Below are 16,572 nucleotides of genomic sequence, written 5' to 3' on the forward strand. Positions count from 1 at the left end.
TAGAATCTGTTTTTAAAGTGAGTGTCATCTTGGAGAGCCTGAATTTTGCAAATTAATTCAGTGGCCCATGCCAACAAGGTATGGTACTTTTACGGTAAATACAGCTTGATTGGAAAGAGCTAATTATGGTACCTAGGAAAATTCAGTGTAACAAATATCTCCCCCCACTGATGTTTTAGCTGTGAATATTCCAGCAAATATAATAAATAGTTAATATAATATAATATAATTTTAAAAATCTAGCAAAATTAAATTCTAACTCAGTAAAATCTTGTTAGTGAGTGCATTCACAGGGGCAGTTTTCCACTGGAGACCAGGACATACCCATGTGGGGTCTGATTTCGGGAACCACTCTAAAATTCCCCAGAGCAGGGAACTGATTTGCGCCCTGGAGGATGCTTCTGGTCTTTCTCACCTATGCAGAGAGCTGAAGTTCAAGGCCCTGGCAGAAGTTTTCACACAGTTCAGTGTATAGTGAAAACTAAATGCTAATTTAGTTTACAGTTCAGTAAACAAAAGGAATACTTCAAAAGTTAGTACTGTCTTAAGGCTTGTGCTTTATTTTTTATTACTGATCATACATCTCATAACTGTGGGGATTTAGGACAAACAAATTCACAGTGATGTCTACTGGTTTTTCTTTTCAGTGTGGAGAGCAAAACTAATGAAACCTGTTTAATTTTATTTTTACTTTCAGGCATCGATTTTTGAATGCCTGTTTGTCTAAATAAGTCTTAGAACAGCATTATTTTGGGTGCTTTAAAGCAGCTGGAGCTTGGTTTCACTAGCCTGATAATTTGAGACGTAAGTGGACTATTATTCTGACATAACTCCTAAATACCTCAACATTTCTAGCTGAAGCTAAGCTCTAACCATGATCAAAGTGGCACATCAATGGAATGAGTTGAAGTTTTGTGGAATTGGGATGGGATTTTCTGTGGCACTAATCCAGATGCTGGGCTATTCAAGTGTTGAGCAAATCAAATTATGGTATCTCTGCAGAGAAATAATTGCTATTCCAAAGTAGGCAATGGGTTGCCTTTTGTATTTAATTTATTCTGCTACAAATTAGGGCTTCTAACCACTGAGTACGCACGAAACATTTCTCTTACCTGTTATTTTTCTCTATTCTGCTTAGGAAAAAGAAAAAAAAAAGTCACCAAAACCCAAATGACCAGACTTCCAGGATGGGTCACATGTAGTTGATAAGATCAAATTACCAAATGTAGCTTGCAAATAACCAATCGATCTAGATTTTTCGCATCATTGGCTATAGAAAAAAAAATAATTTTATGCGGTTGCTTAGTGTGACAGCACATCAGTTCCTGACTTTATAGATTCTGGGAAGACGAGCTCAGGATTTTGTATGAGTTTAGGAAGTGTCACTAGACTTGGTTCTGCAGTTTCTAGTCTTCATCAAAGCACTCCTGAATGTACCTTATTGGGTGTAAACAAATATCTGCGCTGGAATCTGCAGGAGTATTGTCCTGGTTTAGAGCAGATTTGGGAGAAAACCTCCCACTGGGGTCCCTCTAGAAAGCAAATTGAAGTGGCCCCTCCCTCAACTGGTCCAGGACAAAATTTCCGTAGAGAAAAGTGGAAAAAACTGCTTATTGAACAAGCAAAGTGTTCACAAGCATAAAAGAATGAATAATATGAAACAATAAAACCTTCTCATTGTTCTGAAATGGGATAGCAAATTCAGAAAGTCCGTGCTGTGAATTGAAGCTGGGCTCGCTCAGTCTCTTATCAGTTCCTCTGGTGCTGACAAAATGCCGAGGTCCAGGCCCTGGTGGGCCAGAGGTGCCAGCTCTTGGTGCTCCTCTGGGTTTTTCAGTCCAGAGCAGGTTTAAACAGTCCCATGAAAAAGAAAAAAAAAAACAACAGAAAAACAGTCTAGGGAGCTCCTCTGTCTCAGCTAGCTAAAACCAACAAAAAGCACAGGAGAGCTCTGCTGTCTGTCCGTGCTGCAGACAACACAGTCCTGGAGCAGAATGCGGAGGAGTCAGGCAGTTTTCTCAAAACAAACTCAGCACTTCTCTTTCCCCCCTGTTCGCTCTCAGAACCAGTCTGAAAGGTACAGAACACAATATCCAACATAAACAGAACAGACACTTAGGGATACAAGCATCAGAAAGTCACCCTAGGACAAGTGTATATGCTCTTGGACAGAATCAACTGCTAAGCTCAGGTGAGAGCGTGTTCTGGCCCACCTGTAAGACCTGTTATTTCATGGCCCCTGTACCTGCTCATGTGTAAGGCACAGGGTGTCGAACATCTGAATTCAAAGCCTCCTAAATCCGTTTTTTCCAATGTTTAAGTACATTTTAGCATCAGAAAGTGGCTGTGTCTTGTGCATATTTTAATCTCCTTTTCCTTACCAGGTAAGTTTTTAGGCAGCACTGTGGTCCCTCCTGGGTTTTTGGCGGTGTTGTTGCAGAGCGTGGTGTGCGTCAGTGGATGTGTGGATGCTTTTGTGGAGAAAGATCTGTGCTGATATCTGAAATAATGGATGTGAGGGTTTTAACCTTGTGACTGTTACGAGATCTTTGTGTCTGCTTTAGGGTCGACCCTATCCCATATGACACTCCAAAACCAGCGGGCCACACGCGCTTTGTCTGCGTCTCAGACACGCACTCCAGAACAGATGGCATCCAGATGCCTTATGGGGACATCCTTCTTCACACAGGCGATTTCACCGAGCTGGGACTGCCCTCAGAGGTCAAGAAGTTTAATGACTGGTTAGGTAAGGAATTACTGCGTTTTGGTGACCCCAATTAACCTCTCCTGTCCAAGTGTCAGTCACTGCCTCCTAATTGAATTAGGGCACTCGAAAATCTCCCCCCACCCTTACTTCACTTGTCCTCATGTGATGTGCTGTTTCATCCTTCTGTAGCCTCAGTATCATTCTGTTAATTAAGACAAATTTAGAGACTTTGCTGCATTTCTGTATTACCTTGAGGAGAGTATTCTGTCATTGCACGACAAGAACTGTGTGGCCCTCTGGGAGAGCTGAGGAGGTGGTGGCACTTCGTACAAAGGACACAGTGTCCCATTAGTGGATGCTGGGGAGTTTTGTATCCGCAGCCAAAACTGCTGCTCACTGTATTTGGGGTTCACTAGAACTTAAAGCAGCGCTGGAAGTTACAACATACTTGGAAATGATGAAAGTCCTTCTTCCCACAATACAGCCTGACAGAATCAATAATACTGTTTGGAAGAGAAGAATTTTTTGGGGGTGATAGTCACATGCTGGCCCCTTTGAGTTGGAGTACTGGCATTTTAACTTTGATCACGGGCAGTCAGCATCTCTTCGGTGGAATACCTTTCATACTCTGCTGTATTTGACAGCAGTGCCCTGACAGCGTATTGATAGAATAGAGGGCAATTAAACAGCAACAGTGGAAAACCAAAACAAAGGAGGGGAACTTGTGCGGGAAGCTCCTGTTGTAAGTGTCACTGGCAGGCTGGTTGCGCACTGCCAGGTCACCTCTTACTCTAGAAATACCCAGAGCTGAAGGTGACTTGAGCAGCTGATTTTCAAAAAAACATCAGAATGAATTTACAGCATTATATAAAAAAAAAAATTTCAAAGCATAGCTTTGTCATCAGGTTTTACTGCACTCTCTCTTGCCTGCTGTGTGATGGCAGCATCTCTACGTGCCTTTGATAGAATCATTTTATTGCATTGGAGTTCCTTGGCTGACCCTTCAAGAGATAGATGTAAGGAACATTTGGATTCACAAAAGAAATTTTAAATAGAAGAATAGAACACACATCCTGTGTCTTGACATCCTGCTTTGCGTTTGCTTCGTGCTCTTCTTTTTACCTGACCTCCTCTGATTTCCACAACCCTATTTTTATGAGTGTTTTTCCTGCTGTGCACGTGGGAGTGGGGCTTTCTAATCATACCACTGTAACTTAGCTTTATTGTTCTTATTTCTGGAAAGTGATACTAGATTTGATAGGCTCAAACTTATCCTTTCTCTGGGCATGTAATTGCAGCTCCAGAAGAGGAATTGCCTTTTGGAGAGCGCAGATCTCCCTGAGTGCATTGCTAAGAGCAGTGTCTGGCCACCTGAGTTCCTCTTTGGCCCTTGAGTAATTTCACAAATGCTGTTTCGATACAGCCAGAGCCTGTGGCCAGTATTTGAAAACACTCGGTGCTGCAGAAAGCCAACCGAAATAATCTGCCAGGTTGCTTTCACCCTTCTGTGGGGAATCTTGCCGTGTTGGCAGCCACTTGGCATTCCTTGTATCTAACAGGGGGTTCATGATGATAATATTTTAGCACACAGGTCCTTGGCTTAACGCTCCCAACAGAAGAATTATAACCTTTTGAATAGGTTGTGTTCCAGCCTCAATAATTTTCTAGAGGGCTTTCTTTGCATATATGCATAATTCTTGTAGAAGACAGTATAGTATTTATCTGAGAAAGCAGATTTTGCAGTCAGTTTCACTGAAACTGGAAGCTTTAACTGTGTGAGGGCCTGCTGGCTTTGGCCTCAGGCTTTCATATTTCAGATACAGAGAAAATATTTTTTTTACATGCAGAGAGTCCACTTGCATTTTCTCATAGATATATGACAATACCAGTTATTAGGTTCCTGGCACAGGGTGAGACAGCAAATTGTGGGAGTGTTAGTGAATACTTGCTTCAGTGCATCCTCACCAGGCATCAAAATACCAGGAATCAGAACACAAATCAAAATGTCAGGCATGTCCTTTTGCCTCTCTTTTCAGACTCCTATCTGCAAAATGTGTTAATTGTGTTTTACCATTTACTGTGCAATTATTTACTGTGCGTATTGTGAAGATTTAATACCTTCAGGGATGTGAGGTAATGATGTGCAGTCGTTAAAAAAAAATACCTACCAGTGGCAGGCAGGAGCAAGCAGGATTCCTTTTGCTTCCTCAGTAGCATCTTTTTTTTCACCATAGTTGGCAGGAACCTTATTCCAAAGCTACACACTGAGAACTGCCATCAAATACAAGGTGATCCTTATTGAAAAATGTTTTCCTGTCCTTCATGGGCCTGATTTGCTCCACTGGCAATTGTTTTGTGAAGCTGCAATGAAGACAAGGCATCTGTATCATTTATGTCATGAGAGAGAGAAGCCAGATCAAAGCTGGGTTTCATTCTGCAGCTTATCTTACCTACTCTGCTAAAAAAACAGGGTCTTGCCTCCATTAGAATTATATCATGGAATAACTAAAACACAATAACTGTCCACAATTTTTCCTGGCAGTAAAGCCAAGAGGAATGTTAAAAGATGATTATTCTGGGCTCCTGCCCCGCTTGTACTTCATTGGGCATTACATATGCCAGAGTTTTACAGGGCTGAGAGCACTTAAAAACAGAGCTTAAAGCTCTGCAATTTAATATTTTTTGAGTCTTGCGTCCCTCTGCAACAATTTGGCTCTTTCACCTGGGAAAAAGTGTTCAGCATCTTGTCTGTCCATTTCATTAACACTCATCCTTCTTCCTTGTCTCCATAACCAAGCCATGGAACTTGCTTTCCACACTCTTCTTTCCCACTCTCTTTCCCACTCTTCCAAGTTCTCAGCAACTTTTGCTGGTTAAATGCTTTTTCCCTTCGGCTGTTGAATTTTCATTATTGGTTTTGCATGGAAGTCATCTGGGCTTATACATTGAATAGCCTCTGTGGTCACTTAGTGATTACATACACTGGCTGAGGTAATTTATTCACTTTGTTTTGGTGTGAACATGTCCCTTGGGTCTTGTAACTGCTGTAATCGCTTGACCTTAGGGACTATTAAATGCTTTAAACACAGTTATTTTAAATTTATAATTGTTTTCATTAAAAATCTCTTATACTAACTTAACTGATTTTGCAGTAAACACAGCATTGTGCGCTGAGGAAGAATTGAGATGTTATTCTCTGCCAAATGTATTTTTTACTGAATGTTTCAACTTAGTATTATTATCTCTGTTCATATTTTTCCCATCCATTCTCATTCAGTCATATATGTGAAATGAAATAGAAGAATATCTAATTATAGCTCTGTCTTCATAGTGCAATATTTCCTTTTCTGGGTGATGGGAAGTGATTGAATAACTCATGAGAACTGAAGAGAAAGCAAAGATAAATTCAGGCAGAGAGATCTTTAATGAGTTGATATGTTTATTTTGCTCCGTTACTATGGGCCTGATTGTGCATATCTGTGCTTGTCTGAATAATTTGAATTCAGTTCTGAAACTTTTCTCGAATAGCCCATTTCGTACTTTTTTGTTTAGTGATTATATCACACTGTGTTCATTTTTTGATTCTGGTTTGTTTGTTTTTCCCCTCATGCAAGGTTGCTGTTATAAAGAATATTGCTGCACAAGCTGGGCAAAATCTTGCAGTGGTACACTTGGATAAATTCAGTAGGTGACCTTATAACTGCTGGTTATTGTCTGTGGAGCCGAATGCTGAATTTAGCTAGGTTTTTCCTGAGTTGTTCTAGGATTCAGAAACTTGACTGTTTAATGTTTTTTAAGTCTTGATTTGTTCTGAATGTTTATTTCTTTTCATTTCTTTGGGATTATGAGTGTAAAAACTTTGTGAACTTGGTTTAGTGGCCAAATACATACGAGTTTGTACGAAGCAAATATTTCTTTACCTGTAATATGTGCTTGCCTCTAGGGTAAACATTGTTGCTAGAGCTAAAAAAAAAAAAAAAATCAGCTTTTTTTTTCTGTGCTGTAGTTATATCAATATATATCAATATCCTTGATCATATTATTCAAAGTGAGAAGAAAAGAATAGTTATATAATTCTAATGCAGAGGTTTTCTTGTTACGCTCTGCATATGTGGATGTGGTCCTCAGCAAAGTATTGTCAATTATTTTAAAGTTCATTTTTGTGTGACGATTAGTAATGGAAAATAGCAGCATCACCTTGGAATTGCTGGTTGTTACATGGAATAGATGACAAAATGTAAATGTGGTGTTGGTCTCAGAACTATGGACAGACGCTTGGTTCCAGTCTACACTTAAATTTATGCATTAATGCTGTGGAAGTTTGAAATTATATTCAAAACTGTTAAGCCAGACACCTGCCAGAATGTGTTTGATATTGAAGATAGCATAATTGAATTTGGGAAAAAAAAAAAAAAATGAACCATACCAGAATTGTATAATAGTAAGATCAAGCTCTTTTCTTATCACTGTTTAAAAATGCAGGGTCGCATTCCACTTTTATCCTTTCTCAATCTCGCTGGTCTGGCTTAGTTATCTGGCTTCATCTCCTCTCCAGACATGGCTCATTTAGGGTTTAGAGTAAGTGTGTTGCTTTTACTAATGTACACTGAGAACAGTTTCAGTGTGATGAAGTGTTTGTTCTTGAGGGCTTTTGCTCCGTAAAAGTATATTTCTGCTGTGAATTATTTTGGTATCTTTAGTAAGTTCTAAATGTCTCCAGATTCAGAGGGGTATTAGCTCAAAGTGTTCTGGGGTAATTTAGAACCAGAAGGAAGCTTGTGAATATTTTAAAGTTGAATTATGGCAATAAAAACAAATCTCTTCCTTTTTTATAAATTGATTTATTTCTGATTTGTGTTTTTACCATCTGGAGCGTATTTTGAACTCTATATTGCTCTACTTGTTATAGCTAGAATGAATAATTGACTAAACATAAAATACCATTTTGATGAAGAAAACTCTGAGCACTTGAAAAAAAAATTGCCTTCATTGCAAGTGAAAGAAAATGCTGAGGTAGCTTTAATCCTGTAAGTATGTGTGAGTTTTGCACAGCTGCTCTGGGAGAGAGGGGAAGCAACTCCCTGGAAAATGTATTAGTCCAGTTCTGGGAACAACTCTGTCTTCTATGATGGCCCTGGTGAGGAGCTTCCTTAGGCTTCAGACACTGGGATGGGATGGAGATATTTCTAGAGGTTGAGCTGGTGCTGAGGACTTGTGGGTTTTTTACTGATTTAGCAGTTTTCTGGGTTATGTGTCGCGTTCTGTCTTTACCATAAAGTTACAAAAGACTTCTTCCCAGTTTATTTAGGGTTTATTGCCATATTACTACTTAAGAGTATTTCCTTTGCTTTTGTTCTAACTCCTACTGTGTTTAATGTCATGGTTAAATTCCCATTTGTACTTAGTTTTCAATTCCCATATGGCTTGCCTGAATTAATAATCAGTGCTCAGCTTTTATTTCCATATACCTTTTTATGATATACTATTAATAATTTTTATCTTTGTTTTTTTTCTTCTCAGAGGAATACAAAAATAGTTGGAATGTTTCATTTTATTTGTATTTCTAAAGTAGCGGGAAAATACAATCATATTGATTTTTGGTAATGGCTCACTAATTTTTCTTGATGTAGCAATCTGTAGTGCAATGTGAAAACAAAAGTAGGAAAAAGTACGAAATTCTCCTTTTGTGTCGTGGTTGTTACAGCTGCTTCATACTTGTCCTCTGCTCTGAGTCAGATATTAGATGCTTTGTGGGAAGCAGAACCCCAAAAGCATAACTTAGAAGGTAAAATAGAAGCAGTTGGATAAAATGAATGTTGAGGTAGTAAAATTTCCACCGACTAAAATGGGATTTTATGCCTGAGGAGCAGTGTAAGATCATTCATATGTGATCCGTTCTTTTTTGTTCTGCGCTTGTTATTCCTGGCAATTCTTCATGAAGAGATTTCTCAAAAATCTATTTTTGCTATCTCCTAATGGTCTATAGAGAAATGGAGGGTTTTTAAACTGTGTTTGCTACTAAAGTATAAAATTCTCTTTACAAATTGCCATGGTCAGTCAAACCAAATATAAAGGTGTTATTTGACAGCCATTAGAAAACTTGGCTCAGGTAAAATGTGCTTTCAAAGAGGATAATGTTCTGGAGTGTGTGGCTCTTTATAAGTTTAAACTAACATATTCATTTGGTAATTTTCAATGAAAGAAAGGAGCCAGTGAGCACTGCAAAGTATTGCACAATTCTTGAATGGATTTTCAATCACAATAATTGCTTGGTCATTTCTTGGATCTGCTTCCCTGGGCTGCTAATGTTGTCTTAGAAGAGGGGAGGGGATGATCAGGTTTCTTATAACAAGCTATAACCAAACCAAATTTATAAAAACCCCCAAATAGTTCTTCCTTTCAATTGCCCCTTTCCCGCAAATCCACTTTGAAACAGAAAAGAGATTTATGGTTGCTGTATTGACCAGGCATGAAACAACTAATGCCACTCAGATAGAAACTTTTATAGACGTTTTCATCCGATTCTTCCTCCAGTACTGCTGCCACAGCCACGTATTGTAATGAGAATGATTTCAGTGGAGAGCAGTCGAAGGATGGATTCTTTGTGCACCATCAGTTAATTTCTTCACTTGCAAATTTAATGTTGCATCAAAAATACAAAGTGCAAAAATACTTCTCTGCTGCGTTTTCACACTGTGCACACCATATTAACAATAGCTAATTAAAATAAGTCTTTCTGTTAGTAGAGCATCACATTCCAGGCTGGAAAGAACAATGGTTTCGGGGTGGAGGAGTTGCTGTGAGCAAAGAGGGGTTGGGGCTGGGGAGGAAGCACTGCGGATTTTAGTATAATGTGTGGTGTTCAAAGAAATTTTATTTCATCATAAAGATTAGCAGGCTGTGTAATTCAATTTAAAGCTGGTTGGCAGTGTTCTGTCTATTACAAAGCCTTTTTCTTTTTTTTTTTTTTATTGCCACTATTTTTTTTATGTTGTGTGCGTCTACAAAACCTAGTAGACAGCAGGAACGATCTTTGGGTTTTGTACTTCCTACCCGCCTTTTTCTTTTCCATTCTGCAAGTTAGGAAATATGTGAGATTACCTTAAAACAGTCTATCAATGAAATACCATCCTGGATTTTTTTTGGCTTGTCTATTTTTATTTTATTTTTTTTTTTTTTGTGGCCCAACAGCCACTGAGAGTGAAGACCTGCTAAAAAGGTTCGATTGAGGGGGTTGAATCAAGCTTAAAACTCAATTGCTAGCATTTATTCACACTGGTTGTGGACATTATTGTGCTGTAGAAAAGCAACATGCAGCAATTTATGGTAATGCAAGACTGGCAGACCTTTATCTTACAGTAATTGCCTATACTAGGAGTTTAATAAATGTTCCAAGAATTACTGACTTCTTTTTTTTCTTAAAGGAAAACAGAGAGCTGCTTATTGCTGGCTATAACCAGCCTGCGTAGCTTGTTAATTAACCCTCTTGCTGCAGTGGGCTGAGGCTGAGTGTTTGGGCTTGGGCAAATAAATCCTGCATCTGAACGACGTGTTTTGGCACAAAAGGGCTGTGAAAGAGAGACCACATCTCCCATCCACCCCTGTCACGCCTGCTAGGAGACCTTCAAACCTTAATTGCCTGTATTTAGGGAGTATATTGGTTTTGGGGGGAAGATGTAGTAGTTGTGGGCAGCACTGGTGAGGAGAAAAGGAAGAGAACCCCTTTACCCAGAGCTAAAGGAACTTTTGTTTTCTTTGTCCTGCTCTGCCCTGGGCAAGGCAGTGAATAATGGCACCTGCAGCGTAGGGCGGCTGCAAGACCCAGAGGCAGCATCTTCAGCCCCAGTGTGAGGCTGGGAGGCCCCTCTGTGCTGCCTGACCCCGTGGCACCAGGCCGGGCTCACGGGAGGGATGGATTGTGGTGGTCCTTCCACAGCCTTGGGATGGGAGGTTCTGAGGGCTGGTGGTGGCTTTTGAGCCTCAGGTCACTTCCGTGCCTCACTTCACTGAGCTGTTCTGGTCTCTTTTTCTCATCCTACACCCCAGCTGAGAGGTGTCAGTCACCAGACCCTCTCTGGCTACTGATGGTACCTTTAGTGGAGAAGGAAGAAAGCAGCACACCAGGGGACAGCAGTGAATGGAGAGAGGCCATGGAAAGCCAACATGGGAGAATAAAATAACATCAAACTAGGGGCGGGATGGAGACTACAAAGAAGAGGGAGACAAATGAGAGCACAGGGAGACAAAGTACCGGACTGGCTCTTTTTCACCTGCTTTTTCCAGAGTTTCATCTGTTCTCGAGTTAATAGAATTAAGAAATGAGAGCTCGGGAGCACACTGTACTTCAAATTTCCTATAATTTTTGGTAAGTGAACCATGAAGACCTCAGAATTTTGTGCATCTTTTCTAATGAGCCAGAAGCTTTCCCATTACAGGGTAGGCTGGGTATCAGAGTGCAGTAGCTCCTTTTCTCTTGAGTGTTGCCATCACATTTTTTTTGGTGTAACCAGCCAGCACAAAGGGTTCTTAGTTTGAAACAGAGCTGCAAATGGTAAAAAATTACCCACACGTCCTTACTTTTCCCTGAGCTGCTCTCCCCCATATGTTGCTCTGAAGGCTCCCTGCTCCCTCAGCAGCACTTGGCATTTGCCTTCGCTACTGAGAGATGAGCAGAAAAGCTGCAAGGCAGACACAAAGTTTGCTGCAGCTTTGTGCAGGAGACGTCTCCTGAGCGTGGCAGGGAAGGAATTTGCCCTTTCTGCTCGCCTCTGTCCTTGCTGCAAGTTTCAGTGGTCACTAAGAATAAAATAATGCAGCTGTAGCCATACTTTCAGACTGTGGTCCTGAAAAGTAAAGGTCCTGGACTGATGTCCCCCCATAAAACCCTGTGCGAAGTAATCCACACTGTACAGAAAGCCACTCCCCACTTGCTGTCTCCTTGCTGTAAATTACAATGCCGTGCCATTAGCTGGAGTGGGAAAGGCAGGAGGGGATGCCCTGCTGTGGTGGGCACCCAGGCTGCAGGGGGAGGGAGGAAGGAAGAGCCTCTGCTCTGGTGTTGGAAGGGGTCTGGCACTGGAGCGAGTTACCAGAGTGTGTCCAGTTAGAGTGGAAGCAATATAGCTATTCATAAACAACTGCTTCCGTGAGACCAGCTGTGAAAACAGTGATGCTTGCCTGTGAGGTGAGAGGGCAGAACCTTAGCAGAGAGGAGGATAAATAAGGAATAAATTGTTACCTTTGTCTTAAGTGACTGAAATAGCTGCTCTCTGAATGCTTTGTCCTAATGACTGGCTCTGATTCACTGTAGCTGTCGTGTTACTCAGCAAAACTTGGTCTGCATATCACAGCTTTTTACAGCAGGTTTCTCATCCCATTTTTTGTTTCAAAGGCTAGAAAAGATGGCTAAAATGGGTAAGTGATGAGAGACCCTACTCTGCAGAAAGCACACTAAGCGAAAAATTTCATGGTCCAGCAATTAACCACAGCTTTTAATAACAGAGAAATATTTATTTGTGGACCAGAATTCTCTGTGTCCTTCTCTGCACAAAAGTACAGATGCTGCCTCATACAGATTTTCAAGCACCTTGTGAAATGTTGCTGTAAATTCAAATGCACAATGATAAGTCTATATCTCACACATTCATTTAACTTGATTTAAAAACATTTCCCTCCTAGGTTAGTGGCTCACAATTATCCTTATTGAAGAGCAGTGATGGCAGCAGCAGAGGGCCTATCTCCTTGTAACAAGGGCAGGAAACATCAAGAGTTTTACCCGAATTCTGTCACAGATAAAAGCATGCAAACTCTCTATTGCAGAATGGAGTTTACATTACTTACACTGTTTTTCATTTTTGCTGTTTTGTCCTGCCTTTGGAAGGACAATTAGGAGGCATTTCAGCACATAGCTTTCTGCAAAGAAATTCAAAGATTTGGATTATTATAAAAAACTTCAGTGTGAAATTGAACGGTCTGCTGTGAGGTCCTGCGATGCTGTAACACAAATTACAACTAATAAACCGGCAATTCAAATTCTGCAAAGCCAGTAGAAAAGAGGGAGGTGGCAAGAAACAGGGGTGAGACAGAGAACTCCGAAATCACTGGCACCAATGTCCATAGTTACCACTCTAAACCTTTCTCAGGCTTCAAGCTTCCTTCTCTCTCTCACTCACAAGGATGGGATCTGTGCCCTCCTGGTCAGGGAGTTCTGAATGGCCAGGAAAAAAAACCCGCCAAAGAGGAATTCAGCTCCTTGTAATAACATGATACAGCTAGAGTGATTTGCTTATCTCTCTTAGTAGCTAAGAAACCTCTCTGTGAGCTGGGTTGTTAAAAGGAATTTCCTTACAGGGCTCAGGAGATTCCTGGCATCCAAGTTCTTCTTGAAAGACTATAATGGACTGTTTATCTTTATTCAGAATAATATATTTAAACACGGGATTCAGAAAATAGTGCTGGAGGTTCCTAAAGACCTGCCTGAGTATTTCAGTTGACTGTGAATTCTGTTTGCATTCTCTGTGCACTTTCTCTTTGTGCTCTATCCTCCATAAACAGTTCAGGAAAGGACCATGGAGGTGGTTCTGGAACGCAGTACTATCCATGCTGTCACTCGGATATTGGACTCTAGAAGTGCAGTTTAGCTCCAGCTTTCGATTTCTGCCCTTCCAACTTAGAAAAGGAAGAAACAATTCCCAACAAGCATCAGCATTGCCGTGTGAAAATATGTTTAAGACTACCTTTGAATATCAAACTTGCTTCTTATACTTTCATGTTTACAAATAAAAGCACAAGCCTTGATCACAGGGTAAAATCTCAAAAGCAGCTAATTGCTTTAGCACACTGCAGAATGTTACATTCTCAGAGTTATTAAAAAGCTGTCGTCCTGCTTTTAGGCAGTAGTTCATGCTTTTAAAGCCTTTGGGATATTTAAAAAACCCCACTTTATTTTATTTCTTCTCTTTATTTTCCTTGTGATTATTCTTGCTATCCCTGCTTTTATCTTTCCTCTTACCATTATGGATATTTATCTACTTAACACTGGTACTGATAGTTGGTTAATTATGAACCCCAGTATGTTTTGTTGTTTACCAACAATATACTCAAAAAGCATAATTTTGAAGGAAGGATTTCAGTTCCAGGTATAAAATCAAGAAAGTATGTAGAATATGATGTATCCTAGAAAGCAAATAGTTTTTGGAAGCTTCTTGTTTGTGTATTTTGAGGTTTTCTCTTCGTAAGAAATACTCTGAGCACCCTCCTGGGGTGCAGAAAAAAGGAGATATCTAAAGGGATTTTTTTCAGAAATACTGACTGGGTTCTACCAGGCCGCAAGACAGAGGAAGGTGATTTCCTACTGCTTTGTGCATTTGTAAGTCTCAGAGACTTTCTTCTAAAAATGAGAAAACAAATAATGGGAACTAGCTCAAAGATTTGGGAGACAGGGAAAATGTTTTGATCATCATATGTTTCCCTGGTTGGTGCATTTATTTGTTCGGATTAAGGTAGGAGGGTAGATACTGGAAGGATCCTGATGGCGGGGTGGGTGTTGGTCAGTCCTGTGGGCAGAAAAGAGAGTTCTGCTGCTTGTTTAAAGATCTCTGTCAACAAGGTAGAAGAATTTGGAGCAGAATCTAGATCTGGGTCCTGCACTCATAGTTTTTATTCCCTTCACTAAGTAGTAAAGAATTCAAACCTTGTTTCTCTTTTAAATAAAGTTTTCACTTTTTCTGGAAAATCTTGTCCTAAGCTTTCCCTGGCCTTTTGCAGTGAGAAAATCCATGTACATTAAAATACCAAGACTTCGTCTGTGATAATTCAGATTAGCTTAATTACTTTGTGTATAATTGTTTCTTAAAATGACCTCCTTTTTGGTGGCTTTTATTCATTTATTTTAGGGGGGGAAAAAAAGGACTTAATTGGAATTGTAGATTACAGAGATAAAGGGTATGTTATTGGAAATAGGTCCAGATCTGTTTGTGTCAGGCAGTGGAAGTTGGTTTTTATATTCCTAAGGTTCATGGAGAAAAATAATTTAAATTGATACAGTATGTGTGTGCACAAGGTAATATCAACAACCAATATATTATTTCAAAATCTGGTGAATTTCTTTATGGAGGATTAGGTTATATAGTGTGGGGGGCTCTGAAAAGAAAATAGAATTGTGTATTGATGCCTTTAGAAATATTGTTTGAGGGCAATAAAATGTTCTCTGAAATTCCCTCCTGAGTGGAGAAAATGGAGTTTGTTTGCAGTAACTGCATTTTCTAGCATTTGCTTTCGCGCTTTCCAATATGAGTTAAGCCAATTGGAACCTGTGATTTTGTTTTGCTTATTGGCAAAAGTACCATGTAAATTGATCTGTGATGCATTTAGAGAGAATGCTTTGAAAATTTTGAAAGAGAGATGCCTTTCTCTTCTTAGATTTAGGTAGTGTTAGGGTTCATTTTTATGTTCTAGCCTAATGTAATAGTAACCAAAGATGTTTCTTTTCCATTAAGCCTAAATTGAGTCCAAGAAGGACATTTCTACATAGCCCTACTGGCGCTGTGAAGGCAGAGCTTCAGTTCCTGCTCTCAGCCTTAGTATTTGGAGTTCAAGGTCGCAGCCGTGTGAAACTGAAATTAGCCTAAAATTTGTCAGCCTCTCTTCATTAAGATCTTGATTGCAAGAGAAAAATCTAAAGTTCTGTTGGACAAAACAGAATGTATTTCTCTGTATGTAAGGTACACATGCACTGCAGATCCTGACCTGCAGGGGGTTCATGCAAGTGTCTCTGTTACTGTAAATGTGGGGTTAATTCTGTTTAGGGAAGCACCCTTCAGGCTCTGCCAGACAAAAGGTGTTCTCGCCTGAAAATCTCTTTATCATTTTCAAAGTGAGCGCCGTTTCCCTTAAAGGATCCCTTCGAAGGGGCACATGGCACCGGCACAGACCTGGGAGTCCTTTCGGTATTATTTTGCTGTGGGAAAGGGGAGAGGAGCGGGAACTACCATTAATGCAAGAAGCACTTGTGAAAATGAAAAGGGACAGACAAGGCTATTGCGATTTCCAGGTAGGGTGGTGTCTCAGAATTTGCTAAATTTAAGGAGAAATTTAACAGCTGCCAGCTCCTTTGATTTTAAGTTACGTGATTTTTTTTCTCCTCTTGAAAGCTCAATCTTTTAGGTTGCATAATTAAAAGCCTGAAAAGAAAGCCTTTCCAGGGACTAGCAAGCAATCTGTGCTGCTTGCGTTTCAGATTTCATAATTTTAAAGTCAATTTGGGGGGACTTTTTACACCTAAAGTTGGCAGTGCTGTGAGCTGCAAAATCTGGAAGCTTTTTTTTTTTTTTTTTTTTGCTTTTGAGGTTAGACCAAACAAAAAACTTCAGATTCCGTTTCAAAACAAAGAAATGTCATGTATTAATCGTTAAAACTTCAGTGTAGATTTCCATCTTTAAAAAAAAGAAATAAATTAGAGGTGTTTCAATAACAGTAGCCCAGTGAAGTTCAAAACAAGCTGGAGATCAAAACCCAGGACAAGTTATGTCAGAATAATGCTAAGGAAGCCGAGGAACACTGGAGGGAAACCAAAGCTTGTCGCTTATGTAGTGCTGCATTTTTCATTTCAACAGACACGAGGAAGGTATTAATCACAAACAGTTCCATTAGAATAATGTTATGGTTGAGACATAAAAACATAAAAGCAAGGAATTGTTACCGGTGCCAGAGCGCGGTTAAATCAGAGCTGTAGTGGAGGAGGTTCTGCCGTGCACCTGGCCCTGCTGCAGGGCTCGTGCTGCACGTGGCGATGTTTTGGCCCAGTGCTGTGCAAAATTCCCTCCATTTCCTCGGGGAAGAGAGAAGGAGTGGCAGCACCGTGGTGT

At 40.1% G+C, this 16,572-nt stretch overlaps 1 protein-coding gene across 2 annotated transcripts in view; it reads left to right on the top strand.

The window, feature by feature from the left end:
* The window catches only part of MPPED2 (metallophosphoesterase domain containing 2), a 102,773-nt gene that overhangs the window by 34,386 nt on the left and 51,815 nt on the right, over positions 1 to 16,572 (top strand). For both annotated transcript variants that reach the window (XM_066187270.1, XM_066187271.1), the window contains exon 3: positions 2,565 to 2,746. In XM_066187270.1, coding sequence (XP_066043367.1) covers positions 2,565 to 2,746 — 182 coding nt within the window. The remainder of the gene's footprint in view (positions 1 to 2,564; positions 2,747 to 16,572) is intronic.

This window comes from Chamaea fasciata, unplaced genomic scaffold, assembly GCF_029207755.1.
Source record: "Chamaea fasciata isolate MVZ Bird 193981 ecotype frontalis unplaced genomic scaffold, bChaFas1.0.hap1 SCAF_7, whole genome shotgun sequence".
NCBI classification, from domain to species: domain Eukaryota; kingdom Metazoa; phylum Chordata; class Aves; order Passeriformes; family Sylviidae; genus Chamaea; species Chamaea fasciata.